At 36.1% G+C, this 15,240-nt stretch overlaps 1 protein-coding gene and 1 long non-coding RNA gene across 2 annotated transcripts; one reads left to right on the top strand and one right to left on the bottom strand.

The window, feature by feature from the left end:
- Positions 1–673: 673 nt before the first annotated feature.
- LOC145703263 (uncharacterized) lies at positions 674–6,414 on the bottom strand. The gene is made up of 10 exons (XM_081780599.1): positions 6,146–6,414; positions 5,541–5,864; positions 5,339–5,421; positions 4,798–4,942; positions 3,862–4,020; positions 3,509–3,617; positions 2,761–2,930; positions 2,524–2,619; positions 2,388–2,461; positions 674–2,289 (listed from the first exon to the last, which is right to left on the bottom strand). The coding sequence occupies exons 1-10, from the start codon at positions 6,314–6,316 to the stop codon at positions 2,235–2,237; spliced, it is 1,386 nt and encodes a 461-aa protein (XP_081636725.1). The 5' UTR covers positions 6,317–6,414; the 3' UTR covers positions 674–2,234.
- A 7,385-nt stretch (positions 6,415–13,799) lies between these two features.
- On the top strand, positions 13,800–14,242 carry LOC145704408 (uncharacterized). The gene is made up of 2 exons (XR_014134457.1): positions 13,800–13,935; positions 14,031–14,242. It is a non-coding gene; the product is annotated as an uncharacterized LOC145704408 (long non-coding RNA).
- Positions 14,243–15,240: the final 998 nt, after the last annotated feature.

The following is a 15,240-nucleotide window of genomic DNA, read 5'->3' on the forward strand; positions in this document are numbered from 1 at the left end:
ACGGGGCGCCACGGCGAAATGGAAGGCTAAAAAAGGGCTGGACTAGACTACCTGTGTAGAAAACCTGAGTCAGGGTCCTGGCAGAGCTTTTTTTCGTTGAAGCTTTTTCCGGACCCTGACTCAGGTTTCAACACAGATTTCTGAGGCTACTAAAAATGAAGGAAATTCACAACTGCGTCGCGAGAAAATCCTTTCTCGGATAAAGACTACGTGTTACCGATAAGGACGAAATTGGCCTTATCGCGACGGTAGTCCCACTGCCAAGGTCTAATTATCGCAAAGGAGAAAACGTTGAGGCTTTGTTGCGACTATAAGAATTCGACAACTCAAATCTGTGACACTTTGACTTTGATTTTTACGTTGAGTCTTGGTCTATTTGACTTAATTAAAGGCTTGAAATTGATAAATTTAAAAAATGTATGAAGACTTCCTTCATTCTATAGATTGGAGAATTTCAGCCAATCAGAAACCTGCATGGGGCTTTGCCTGCTAGAAAGAATGACACAAGAGAATTTTTGTTTTGATAAGAAGTTATACAAGCTTAGTTTATTCCATAAGTCTCAACCAACTAGTTTTTCAATAAAAGCGAAATCTACTTGCTTGAGGCTGACAGTAGTAAATCAAAAAACTCATTAAACTGTTACATAATCGGAGAAACTTGAAAATTTACAGGTAGGAATTTTTGCCTTTTTCTTGATCAAAAAACAACATCTTCAAAAAATAATTCCATCATAAAATAATTTCAATTTTCCTCGCTAAGGAGCACCCTGCCGTTATTTTCTAAAACAAAAATGACGGAAAGGGGGTCCTTAGAAATGAAAAATTGAAAAATATTTTTCAAAGAATCATAGTTATTTATCCAGCCTAGATTTGATGGAAATAAAATTTTGAGGAGTCGTTTTTTCGCAAGATTAAATCAGTATTTACAGGTTGGAATTTCAGTTTTTTATTATCTTCACTTTCTTCGTAAAGTGCTGCAGCAGTACTTCGTTGTTGAGCAGGAGATTGAATGATCACGCGATCACGGTTAATTGGTTAAATCCTAAAGGTTTAAAAGGCTGAACTCAATTAAACCGCTAGTTTCAAAATATTCTAAAAAATTTTATAAATTAAATATTTTAGTAGAATAATTTAGTTAGTGGGAATAATTTATTTATTTTTATTGGTCAAAACAGCCTCTTTTCCCTTGATCCCCGAATATGGGCAAAAAGGGAAAAGTGGCTATTTTGACCAATCTAAATTAATTATTACTTCAAGAATAGTTAAAAATGTACTATCTCCGTCGTCATCCTCTTCTGCTTGTACTTGAGCAAAATCTAGAAAAAGAAAACTAAAAAGCTGAAAAGTGGTTATTTTGTCATTTTTTGGTCTTTTTTGAATTGACCAGAATTCATTTCTGGACAATGAAAATAACGTGCTCAGGCGCGTTTATATGGCCTGGTTGTCGGGCAAAATTATTAATGCCCCCAGAAGCAGGTTGTTTGAGAATATAAAAATTGAAAGTTTTTTTTTTGAGCGATACTTTGATTGATGACTATTGAATTAGATTTGTTTATCTTAAAATCTATCATAATTTTATGTTTAAATTTCAATCTACATCTGAATCTAAAGATAAAATATATTTTCATCGATCGACTTGATTGGCCGATTGGCTCGACCAATCAAATTGACGGATGAAAATATTCGTTATCGGGAAACGCCAGTGTAAGAATTTAAACTATGAATACGATAGAATAACTGACAGAAAACAAATTAATTGGTTAATTGATAAGTTCGAAAATATTGTGATAAGGATTTCTGCTCAATAAAATTTCGAGGAGATACCCTTAGCGTAAAGAAAATAGTGTTGCCGTAAAAATCATAATTTTTTATGTTTTTTACAATTTTGAGATTTGAAAAGTCGAGTTTGAAATACGTATAGTTGCTCAGAATTTTGGAAAAAAAATTTTGGAAGTTGTCGAAATTTTCGATATTCGGCGCGCTCGAATTATTCGGCAGCAGCTGAGAATTTCTTCTTTTGTTGGATTTTCGTATTGAAGACCAATCAAAGGTTTTTGAACTGGCTTGGTTGCAGGTTACAGGCAGGAGTTTGGCGGTTCTTTTTTTTTCTTCGGTTGAGTTTCGACCAATTTTTTGATTTATACTTAATTTCGCCGGTTTTACCACTTTTAAAAATATTTACAAAAATCGTGGAGTTTGAGCTTAGAGTCTTGAGATGCAGCAAATTGCGCCATCTAGCGGAGCGTTGAGCTGGATGTTCGTAGACTTGTGCTCGTCGTGAAATTCGAGCTGAATATTTATTTTATAATTTGTAAAATCTTAAAGAGTGAGAGAAGGAATTTTTTTCTCCCTATGGTAAATTTAAGGGTATATCGACATATTTTTACCTGAATGGCCCGAAATCTTCAATGAGTTTGATGACTGACATCTCGTAGAAGTATTTGTCCTCCATGATGCGCTCCTTTAAAAAATAAGGATGGTGAAAAAATCAATGACATAGTGAGTTTGGTCGTCGATTCAAACCTTTCGGACATTAGCCGACCATCCGGAAAGCTCCGAAAAAATGAAATAATCGCCCCTGTAAGTGAGCTCTTGCTCAACAAGGCTCAGGACTTCCGACTTTTTTAGGGTTTACAGTGCTTTTGCTTCTTATCTAACCCTCAGAGAATCATTGGTATTAAAATGTACATTCGGTCATTTTTGACTACTTTTAATATTTCTGGACATTTTTGTCAATTCGAAGCTTTTTGAAAAACCCTCCTTGTATTGCATCATCTCGCAATCGCCATAATTTTCATCCAAGAACTCTTGTGTATCAGTAGTTGTGACGACATCAAGCGACCAGCCTTCGTTTTCCAAAATACTCTTTGCAGAAAGAACGATACTCCTCATCTTTTCCGCTTCGCTTGGAGGAGTCGAGACGTAAAGTGCTAAAATAATATTAACAATCAATTAACATACAGGCCAAAAACGGCCACGTTCAATAATTAGATAAAATCGAAACAGAAAAAATCAAAGAAACGTCAGAATGTCGTGTCCTGACCAGAATAGCGGTTTCCCTTTTTTGACAGACTTTGCATTTTGACCCGTTTGGGCACATATCCATATCAATTTGCCCCATTTAATTTCATGCTCATATCCATTTTGAATTTTCGAACAGACAGAGTTTTCGCTCGGGTTACGATACGATAATTACTCGGGAGAAAGTACGTACGCTAAAAGTCCCGTGATCCTCGAAGAAAAGTGAATATCTAATCTGAAGGCATTGGACTTGGATTTGTGTTTTATCCCGAGCGATATCCCTGGCGTTATCCAAATTCCCAAGTAGGTGGGCCTAATCCTCCAGCTAAGTACTTACTCCCGGGGATCGCAAAGAAACACGACGAAAGAGATATTTTCGCGGCTCGAGTTTCAAGCTGATTCTATAGAACGCGAAGAAGAACGCGTGTTCGGTACCAGAAAGATTTCGAAAGCCTCCGGTAGTTATTAAGAATCAAGTCAAAAGTACCTGAGTGTTTTTGAGTAGCTCCAGTTAAAAAGGCATTGGTTTGGAGAATAAATCGGGCGAGAGCAAGTGCAAGTCCTTTTGATCCAGTCTTCTCCAACACAGTACAAACCTGTAATTCAGAGTTGTTTTAATTTGAGAAAAAATGAATTTGAGTTATTGAAAAATTTTTTATCAATAATGAAAGAAAGAAAATCTCGGTAAAACAGGTTATGGCTGATTCGCAACAAGCCTCTTACAAGCCTTTTGATTGGCTTGAAGTTAAAATCAAGCATTTTGATTGGCTAACAATATGTATTCGAACGATGTTATTGCAGATAACATTAATTCTGATAAATTATAAGAATGGAACTTGCCTCTCCCTTTCTGCCTTGTTGGGGCTTTGAGCAAACGCTTGACCATTCTCCAGCATCGTATCGGTAATGAAATGCAATGTAGGGTCCATTGATGAACTTCTGCTGGAACTTTGTTGCGATTTCGCGAATGTACTCTGGCTTGCGAGTGTGTCCAACAATCTGAGAAAAAGAGTTAGTTTAACTGTTTCTGTTACATAGCCTTATGGAAGTCAAAGCAATGTTGACACCCTTATTTAGGCGCCAAAATATCATAAAAAAAGAAATTCGTATTATAAATTGAATATTTTTATAAATCTTGACCTCTCGATGACGTTTTATTCCGGTAAAAGTTGCTCTCAGCAATTATAAGTAGCATAATCATCAACAATCAAACACTGCTTTTTATGTTTTGAGATTAAATAATTATAAAATGATTGGTCTGTTGTGTCAGTAAATTCAGTAAAGAGACCTTATTTACTTTACGCATTATCTTAGGGGCAATAGAGCTTTTAATAGGACTACTTTGTAAAGACGTGTTCTTAGATAGCAAACGCGATTTTATTACAGTAAAACTGCCTTTTCCACTGCTCGTTTTAATGTCAATTTTGCAAAAACAAAACACGGGATAAGAGTAAACCTCGGATATCCTCGACACGCGGCCGTTAAAGCTACGGAAATCGACAGTTAAGATTTAGAAATATTTAATAAAGCCAATTAGGATCTATGACCGTCTTTCCAGATATTTCATTTTTTGGAGATTTGCAAAGGATAGATTCTAATCCTTGAAATACAGTTTGTTTGTTTTCGAACCGGTTACTCAAGAAAAAGAAGGGAAATCTTGCGGGTGTTTGCAAAATTTCAGCTTAGCTCGGAGCGGTTATCTGGCTAGCTTGATAAGTCGGGATCTCCTAGGGGATTATCCCACCCATCGGGCATGGTTATGTAACGCGCTTTTACCTGGTAGAAGAACTGCTCCCCCGATGTGAGCGGCGAGTCTTTTGCAGACCAAACAACTGGGTATTTGTAAGTGTTGTACGGGAACAGCCAGGCGGCGCAGGGCTCAGTTGAGTTGTACAGACTTTGAACCAAGTCAGAACGGTAGCTTTTTAGGCGTTTTACAATGTTGATTTATCAATAGGAATAATATCAATCTTTAATTTTTGAGCAGAGCCAATGGGCTACTGTTTTGTAAGTATTCCGCTTATATTTTTAGTCTTAGTAAGGGAAGCTGTTTCAAAACCCAAAGCTTCCAATTTCCAAGTGCTCATAAAGCTAGTGACTTGGGTTAAAGGGACAATGCTCTCGTTTTTTTTGGAAAGAGTTATTACAAACGTGTTACGCGGGGTTGAAATAACTCAATAAACCAAGAATTGGAAATGTTCTAAAGCCCTTGGCAGCTTTTTAAATTCAGTATTTCCTGAAATACGCGTGCTTTGGACAGTATTTTTCGTTAAAAAAATTGTGATTTTTCGTTTTTCAGTGAATTGTAAAAACGTTCCTAAGTTGAACTCCAGCGCCGGAAACCTTCGGAGATCGAGTAACGGGAATTGCAGTATCTAAGAAAGGTGCATTTTCGTCGAGCTAAAAATGATAATTAGTCTACTAAAGTGCTTTTTTATTCAATAAGGAAAAATTGCAAAAGGAAGATAATTTTAAATTAATCGTTTTCCGATTTTTATTTTATGAAAAATAAAGCTTACCTCATCATCGTCAGTTCTTCGTAAAACCTTCATGTGCGCCGCCTTCTCAAAATTTTCAATTCGCTTTACACGTTCAACCATGACAGCTGGATCAGTAGGCTTGTTGTATATTCCGCGGGCGAGGAACACAGCATCTGACTGGAGACATCTCAAGTCGTCGGTGAAGGCGATGGAGACGAGTTTGCGCAGTTTGGGAATGTCAAGGCGAATGTCGGTTGGAACTGGTTGGTCGTTGCCGAGCGGGTCGGACGAGTGAGTCAAAAAGGGAGGAAGAAGAAGGGTTCGGTTGAGACGGATTGCCACGCCAATCGCTTCTCGCAATCCCTATTCACGAATTTTATGGTTTTTGAAGAAAAAAAATGAAATATTGACTTCTCAGAATAAGTTTTCATCGTCTTTGTCAAACACTCAAGATTTTCCTTGAAACTTTGACTTGAAAGTCCAAATTTGTCAGTTCTAGGATCGCGATCTTTAGATACTATGATAGTAAAGATAGTATAGAAAGAATAAGTATATGTAACTAAACCCACAATCAAAAGAAAGATGATGATAATCCTTATTCGGAGAAGTAACTGAAGATTTTTTAGAAGAACTATTGTCTTTACTTGTAGTTGGGAAGAAGGTCCCCAGATATAAATAGGTGTGATAAATTTTTCAGGATCCAAGGGATACTTCGGCAGTATTTCCAAGTCTTGATCACGCTGATTTATCTGTGGACATGTCGAGTCCGCCGGAGCTGCGGCGCAAAGCGCCAGAAGACTGGCTAACACCAGCATCGCGTTCAGTTTCGTTTTTTCTGTTTTCTTCTGTTGTTGATTTCTTTTTGTCGTTGAAAATAAATCAATCGCTGAGAAAAATAAAAAAACTTTTGATGGTATTCAAAACTTTCATTGAAAAGAAAATTGGCTTTTGATTCGCTTGTAAAAAAAACAGCGCCTCACAGCGGACAACGTCAGAAACTTTCTGATTGGTAACTTTATTTATATTTTCAAAGAGCGCCACCATCTGGTCTGAGCTTGTTAATCTGTGTACAAACTATAAGGGCGAAAATAGCCATTTAGTTACTGCGTAAAAATCAAAAACAGTCTTGGATGGAAGTTTTGCAATTCCGCATTTGTTAATGCTATTTCAGATCCCTTATTAAGGGTTTGTTCATTGGTAAATTATCGTTCACACACGCTTTTAAAATTATTTTTTACCAACTCGTCAAAGGGTATCGATCTTTGAAAAGAAATAGAGAAAGTTTTGAAAAAATCATTCTTATTCTCCACCACCGCCTCCTTTCGAATATGATTGAAAAAAATAAAACGATAACAATAAGCGAACAGGAGTTTTCAATAAAAAAATTAAGAAGGAAATACGATAGCAGTAGCGCAAAAATAGCATGCAAAATATTTTTATATTTGTACTAGACATGATATTTTGAAAAAAAAATTGTTGGGTTGATTGTTGGAATAACATTGAGTTGAAAAAAGAACGGGAAGGTTTTGGTTCAAACGTGAATATGTAAAATATTGCAAGAGAAGAAAAATAGAAAATAGTTGATTGGCAAGTTTTCGGACCCGAATCTCCGGTCTATTTTTCCCACTTTTTTCAAAAGATTTCAAAAACAAAAGGCACACTTCATAGTGAACCAAATTTCCAGAATTTTTTCGACAAAAAATTTGAGCCCTCCAACCCAATGAGTTCGTCGCGTGCTAAATAAATTGGTAATGAAAAATGGTTATGTCAAACTTTGAAATATATTGAAGAGAACTCTACTGGTACCCATGACTACGACCCATGAGACTAGAGTGGTCGATTCGGCCCAAAGCAAAGCTCTTTGACTCTGGACTTATAAACTTCAGAGTTTACCATTGTAGCATCGAATGAATATCTTTTCTATATTAAATGAATAACAGAAGTATTTTACGATAGGCTAAGGGAAAAGTTATTCTTGGATGTCTCAAAATTGATATCACGGCCAAAAAAGGGAAAAAAGCCCGTTTGAAAGCTCAAAAACGCAGAAAATTGCTTTTCGTTCGTCAAAATTCTAAATATTTTTTGGTTCACAAGACCCTTATCTAAAAAATGACAGAAATTTTTTTTTGATAATTTCTCGATAACCTGAGGTACCGGTTTTCGACTCTTCGTTCCGATAAATTGTCCTGCGGGCATAACCCGGACGCCACAAGCCCTACGCTTCATAAATTCCCCGAGTTTGAGCTTTCTAAAAATGTATCATTTGCCAGTATTATAAAGGCCAGTATATGAAAGTTCAACACATCTGATTCTCCAACAAAATGCATTTATTCTCTTGTTTTACAGTCACAATTTCCCCGAGATAGCTAAATAATCTATGAGGAATGTTTTCTTCCAGATAACCTGAAGAGTCCGAAGATGGGCGAAAATAAGAATCTCAGAGTTGACCAGAATCGACCACTCTCAGGTTAGGGTTGAATCGGCTTTATAGCGACTTTATAGGGATGAATCGGGGTGTAGGGCGGCCACTTTCTGCAGCAGAACGACGTTCTGCAATTGCAGAATCGCGTTCTGTAAATACAGAACGGCGTTCTGCACTTAAATAAATATATGTGCTTCGCGCCTGTCTTAAAGAAAATCCCAGAATTTCTTAAATCAGGAGTTACTCTTTAAGCTAAGCTGAATGCGTTAAAACTGATAAGAATCAAGTAACATCGTAAAGAAAATCCTTATACAGAACGCCATTCTGCATTTGCAGAACACCGTTCTGTATTTGCAGAACGCCGTTCTGGCAGAACGTCGCCGCCCATCACCGATAATTCGGGCGTTCTTACAAAGATAGCATTTTTCAATCAGGAAGATAACTTACGGTGAAATTGAATTTTATAAAAAGGATTCTTTTATGTTATTTATAAATACTATACGGCCCAAAGAGGGGGATTGAAAGGGCGGCTGTTTTGTGAAATAATTGGTAGAATTGTTGCGATATTTGAGGTTTTCAAGAATGCGGAGGAATCCAGAAAAACAGATGAAACATTGTGTGTGAAAACAGAATTTACTGATTAAGAAATCTTAAAGTTTTTAAGTTATTATTGATATATTTATATTCAGAGAAAAACCCCAATGATTTTTACAATTCCATTGGTCCGTTCAACAAGTACCCATCAGAAAATGACCATGAACGGGAAAGTTATAAGGCGAGACAAGATTTTTAATAAGTAACATAAATCACAATGAGTTATAGTATAATAAGAACGAATTGAAATGCCCTCATTTAAGAGCTAACATTACGGACACCTCAAATATTCGGTGATGATCCAACTTCGATCAATAGTTGTTCCGGAAGACTGAATTAAAAGAAAGCATCATTTAGCTTTGAGATTATTCCTTTGAGCTTTTTTAATACATATTATATCAAAAGACACTTAAATACTTGTGTTATTGCTCATAACTGTCTGAACTAAGGAAACACCTTATCGGAATTTTCAAAAGAAGCATTCTTCGTGAAAAATGCAATTTAAAAGGGAGAATTTAAGGATGTATGGCGCATAGGGTCTGCACGAAAAATGTATCAGAATTTTACATTAAGGGGGTTGTAGTCGCTTTTTGCGGTTTCGGGTATTTATGAACAGCCCTCAATGAAATTTGAGCTGAGGTTGAAGGGTAGAAACAGTGTCTTAAGTCCTGTTGCAGACCCAGAAAAAAATTTCTCGTCCGCATAAGGAGCTGTGGTGCCATATTAAAACTCCGACCGCGCATAATAGCCATTTTGGCATTTTTTTAAAAACGTTCAAATCCGTTATAAGCTTGAAATAAATTTTAACCAAATATATTTTTCAGAAATTTATTACTCCGTCTACAGTTGCCAACCAACGAAATTAAATAATTTAAAAAAATTATTATGTAAAAGCTTCGATCAAAAGTTTGGTGTCAAAAACATATTCAAGCGAATTATATTTCAAAAGTTTTTTCAGATTATTTTGGAAGAATCACGTACGTCGATGGGAGGATCCTTTAGCCTTGCACGGATATTGACCCACGAGTGAGCACAAAGCGACTTTCTACGAAAGAGCCGGCTTCAATAAACTTGAATTTTCTGACAAGTCCGATTTTCCCCTCGAAAAATTGAAGTTTGCATCAGGAAGCTAACTTATTTTCCGATAGATTGAAACAAAGCATTTCCATGAAAAAAGGTTAAAACGAAGCGTGAGTCAAAAAACATAAAAATTTCATCCTTGCAACGGTTAGAACTTAGAAAAATAATTTCAAGTCAAGCCGTATGAGTCGGCCAATGTGTAAACCGATATTTGTTTTCCCCAACAGTCAAAGTTTTCGCCTTTTATTTTCGAGGAAAACGGGCTTAATATTTTGGCGAAAATTTCTGAATTTTCTAAACTATTTAATAAGATCTGAAGTTGTTTTAAGAGAAGGCTGTGTTATTATTTTATAAGCTGTTAAATGTATCCGAGAACAAAAAAAAATCATGAGAGATTTGAAGAATAACATTTTAAAAATCGAATTTGCCTTTTTTGACTCATTTGCGCCATCACAGACCGTCACGAGCGCCCTCTGAGTAGCTTTAGCGAAAATTTTACGCAAACGAAATACGGATTGGTACAAAATGATATTGATGTTGATTTGGACTGATAAGATATGATGATTCGATAATCATTTTAAGTAAAATATAATAGAATTTTCTGCTTATTTTAATCCTAGATTTTACTTAACGGCTTTGTTTAAATACACGAATGGTAAAGATTTTTCCTGTTGAGTTTCTGAATAACAATTTGGTGATAAATGTTAGAATTTTAAGTAGATTTCGGCAGACAAAGAAACTCTAAGTCTAAAGTTTAGTAGTTTTACTTCACCAAGCACTGAAGATGGTTATAAACCAAAAATGTTCTGCCGAAATCTATTACAGCCGGAGTCCAAATTAAGGGACACCAAGATAAGGGACTTTTTGGCTCGAAATGCCGAAAATCTGCGCCCCGATTTGTAAGTTTTCTATGTTAAAATGAACCAATTTTAGGGACTTTCTTTCGAAAATTTGGGACCGAAAAAATTCCCTTGATTTGGACTGCGGCTGTAATAAACTGAGCATTTTCTGCCTCATTTAAAATCAAAGAAGCATTCAATCACGCTATGTTTTCAACAGACAAAGATGTAAGAATTTATCTAGAACAACTGTCTTTACTAAAGAATAAAGAGAAATTGGTTTCTTTTCTTTTGATTGATACGAAATGAGTAGATACATAGAACTTAATTTGTGATTGGAAGTATCAATATAATTCTCTTTGTTAATTTTTTGAAGCATGAATATTACTCTAATTTGGTATAAGGATGACAGCAGAGAAATCTGTTTTTGTCTATGTTGGCTCTACTTTAGCTTAAGGGTTTGGCTAGGGCTATGATAAAGGAAAGGCCAGAATAAAAATAATTTAAGAAATTTATGAACCAGAACCCTCAGCGTTAACGATCTTAACAATCAGATAAATTTTGATGGAATTGAAATTATTATTTGGATTCTCACTTTTTGTTTTTTAAGCTTTTTTTACTTCAAAAAAGCCCTTGGAAGTGTTAGTCTATCGCAAGAGTTTGCATCTAACAGCAAAGTTCAAGCAGAAAAGTGATACTAATCAAAAATGTCATACTAGGAGATAAACGAGCAAGAAACGTTCGAAATAGCAATTGGTATAAAAATGACGGTATTACAGACAAAATTTAAATTTTAACAAATAATTGTTTGCTTGTAAGTTCGATATATAATCATCTAAACATAACAAGCGCCCTTTTTTTCTTTAGTTGATAATTTCCATAAACAAAATAATCGAAAATATTTTGCAAAAAAAAAATAATCTCCGCCGCTTTGCTTGAGAGATTATTTCTACAGTCAATTATCTTTCTGAATGCTTTTTTATAGGAAAGTTATATGAATAATTTTGAAGCATGGCTTAGTTTGGTTTTATCTAAAAATTTATAAAATCAAAGATAAAATTGACGTCAAAGTTATTGATGAAAAAAATAATAAAAAAATAAGTTTCTTTGAATACGTTCCTTGTATTTTTTCGCTCCTTAAAACCCCGTTTCTAGTTTTCTCTTTCAGATTTTCCGGGGTTGATCTTTTCTTCGTTTTCTCTTTGAGGCTTCAGCAAAAATATCTCTGTGTGGAGTGGCTCTTCTTTGGGCACTCCCTAGTATTAGGGCACACGAAAAAAATTGTGACGCCAAAAATTGAAAAGTTAGAAAATTAAGTGAACTTGAGCGGGAAACGCGCTTGGTAAGAGACAAAGCGGAAAAATCGTGAAAACTGAGAAATAGACCTCGCGCGCCACCCCTTTGCGGGAATAAGCGGCGCTACTTTTCCGCTAGGGCGGCGCTGGTGATTCAAGGCCGGCTTAATTCCGAAGCTATATGCACTCTTTTAATCACTGAACGTGCTAAAATTCAAGAATAACGCTCTGAAATTTATAAAAAATCATTTCTTAAGGACCCCCCCATCAAGAATCGCGAAAATAGGGCATCTTAGTGAAAGTTTTTCTCCAAAACTATCTTAGCTAGACCCTTTATTTTAATTGCATCCTTTAGATCGAACCCTCTACTGCAACCGTTCCCCTTTAGATGATCTCTCGATGCCAAATTTAAGGTTATACAGGCCGTTAAAGGTAAAGTTGCTTAGTGAACGTTTTTTTCGGGGTTTTCGTTGGGGTATACCCTTAATTTTTTTTCATGGTAAAGTTAAGGCCCTAAGCTACGACCGTTTGCTTTTTGAGGGTTTTTTGTCTACGAGCTTAAGGAGGACAGCCCCTTTAAAATTTTATAAGTCGAATGTTAGTCGAATTTCCAGATTTACATTTTTAGTAATCATTGCCTAAATTGCCCTGAATTAAGTTTTTATACTCGTGTTTATGATAGAAATAGTTTTTTTTGGTTGGTATACCCTTAATTACCATTAAAAATAGCTTACTAAAGATTTTTATGAAATGTAAAATGTTAATATTCAATTTTTGAAGTCAATTTCTGCCAAAATTTTCTATAAGATCAAAAAAATTTTCTGAACAAAAGTTGTTCCTCGTGGTTAAAACTACCCAAAAAAGCAAAAAAATTTTGAAAATTTTGACTTTTTTCATCTTGATGGGGGGGTCCTTAATCGTCGATTAATAATAGAGATACTAGGCAATTTTTCTGTTCTTCACTCTCAGTACTGCAAATTTATTTTCAATGTTCAAACTGATTTTCATGACCGAGCCTGAAATTTATTTATAATGATGTTATAAGTTGTCCAAATCAAGAGTCTACGCCGCAGAAATAAATCTTTCAAGAAGCTTGAAGCTCGAAGAAAAGCTGGATTTTATTTAGTAGCTTGAGTAGCTCGGTGGAACCACGTCACTTAAAGCGGCCAATTTGTGGCCGGCAACTGACGCTATCACAGCCGAAAGAGATAAAGTCAGAAAAGAGATCTGGCGTTTTTGGAGGAAATACGTATCCATTCATAAACACCTGATTAAACAGTCTTCTTCAATAAACACTGCTTTCAATTGAGCTTCTTTTGAATTTCGGAAAAACGCGCAGTGTGAAATTAACGTTGGAAAAACTGAATGAACCGGGGGTTTTCTTCTTCTTGCGCAAGTCGAAAATTAAATCTTTCATTTCACGCGCTCTGTTTCATAATTCTACGGCCCCATGTTCCAAGCGCTATTGGAGAATGTGGTTCATTAGACTGCCGCTCTATGCTCAATTTTTAGAGGACAAATTTTCCAATGACAGCAAATGACTTCTTAAAAGACATACTGAATATTGACGATATTATTTTCAAGTCGAGCCTTTGATAGATTATCGGCCAATCAGAGACCCGAATTCAGATTTCGTTATATTGAAGAGTCGCTGTAGATATTCATTTTGTTGCCTTTTACTTTTAATAGTACTAAATTATGGTTTTAAATAGCCGGAAACTCGTTCGACCGGCAATGATTGCAAAATATATTTGTTGCACTGTGGAAGGGTTTGAAGATGGCGTCTGGTTTGTATTCAAGAGCCCTTACCAAGTGACCCAACACTCGAGCAGCTACTCTTGTCTCCGATCCCGCTAGAAATAACATTTACCCGCCAATCACATAAACAAGGCAGCCAAGATGACATTTATAAATCTCTGAATCGGTATCTTCAAAATTTACTGCTGAACAAAAATGCAGATTTTTTAAAACTCGATAAGCCAAAAATCAGAATTTACTCGGCAAATTTTCAATACAGCTCTATCTCGACTGACTCAAATAACTTCGGCGGTTACTTATCAGGATTGCAAATATCAATCTGCTGCATAAAATCGAAAGTTTTTTCCCCATTTGACAGAGTGAATTATTCTCGGTAGAAAAAATGGGTTCTGAACGATTTGAAAAAGCTTTTGCCAAGGGAGATACCGATGGATCCGGAACTATTGGTAAGTTTTTGCAGTTAAATATCTCAAGATGATTGTTCCCCTAAGAGATAAGCTAGTGACACCCTTATTTATTTGAGAACCTAGCAATATTTAAGATCTTGCCGAAGCAAAGGCGCTTGTGAAAGAGCTCGGCTTGGATTACACTGATGCTCAAATCGAAGAGTACTTCAAAAAGTTCGACGCTGACAACTCCGGAGAACTCGACAAGGAAGAAGCCAAGGCTCTCGTCAAAGCCATTCGACCAGACATTTTCGAGTAAACTGCTTATTATTTTGGTTTGATGGTAAATCACCGTCCTGCAAGAAAATAAGAATTAATTTGAAGCAATTTCTCACTCTCATAATAGGTAGTAATGATCATGTAAATTGGCATTAAATTGGCAAAGAGGCAGATTCCTGAGGTCTTAGAGTTTTGAAATATTTCCTTATCTGCCACCTTGTGGCTTGTCAGCAGGACAATCTGCATTTTTCAGAATGCTGTACCGGTCGTTTGCACCGCCAATTTACGCGCAAAGAAAGCGCCTTAATCTTTTTAACAATTACTGCAGTCAAAGTCCAACTCTTCTTTTTAACAGTGAAAAGAGCGTCGAGAACAAGAAGCAGTCGTATTCGTGTGTAAATATTTCTAGCGCGCTTTTTATCGTGTGCGCCCGTTGTGATGATTTTCCAAATTCCTTCAAATATAACCATTAGTTTTCCTGCGAACGGAACGAAGCCACGTTGAATTCCGTTCAGTTCAACACTTGACGAGATTTTCTTAAACCGGGATCAACTCGTCAAAAAGTCAGATTTTATCTAAAAACCATTGATGATCGCAAAGGAAAAAAAATCGTTCACAAAATCAGCTGTCCTGGAAACATTAGCATTTCGCGAGTTTTTAAAAATTCCGATTCGAAATTCTCAAGTGCACACTTTTCCCAGCTGAGCCCCGTCTAATCCCGTCTGATGTTGCCACAAGAATCCGGCTGCTAAAATTTCACTCAGCTTTTGAACGATTCTAGCGCTGCTGAATCAGATTCGAAGCTGACGGATATTCGAACATTCCGGCGATTATTGGCGCAATTTAGAACACCCTTGATGCGCGAATCAGTTCCAGGCGCGAATTTTCGTGGAACTCACGAAATTCTACATTGCCTCTTCGTTAAATAACCGCAAAAAATGCCACATTCCTTTCAATAGGAGCTTTCTGTTGCCTATTTCTTGACAGGTTTGTCAAAAAATAGACCCCTATTTCATTTGACCCTATTTATTCTACCAGAAAGGAACTTAAAATTTTTGTCTCAGAAAACCAAAATTTGCAATTTCG

This window comes from Oikopleura dioica, chromosome PAR (genome assembly GCF_907165135.1).
Source record: "Oikopleura dioica chromosome PAR, OKI2018_I68_1.0, whole genome shotgun sequence".
Lineage (NCBI taxonomy): Eukaryota > Metazoa > Chordata > Appendicularia > Copelata > Oikopleuridae > Oikopleura > Oikopleura dioica.

What these genes read in the sequence shown, in the direction of transcription:
- LOC145703263 (XM_081780599.1), bottom strand. Translation starts at nt 6,316, where the DNA reads ATGCTGGTGTTAGCCAGTCTTCTGGCGCTTTGCGCCGCAGCTCCGGCG. An exon ending in GGCGCTGGAGTTCAACTTAG is followed by an intron (nt 4,943 to 5,338) that starts GAACGTTTTTAC and finishes ACGCCTAAAAAG; the next exon opens with CTACCGTTCTGACTTGGTTC. An exon ending in GCGAGATGATGCAATACAAG is followed by an intron (nt 2,620 to 2,760) that starts GAGGGTTTTTCA and finishes ACCCTAAAAAAG; the next exon opens with TCGGAAGTCCTGAGCCTTGT.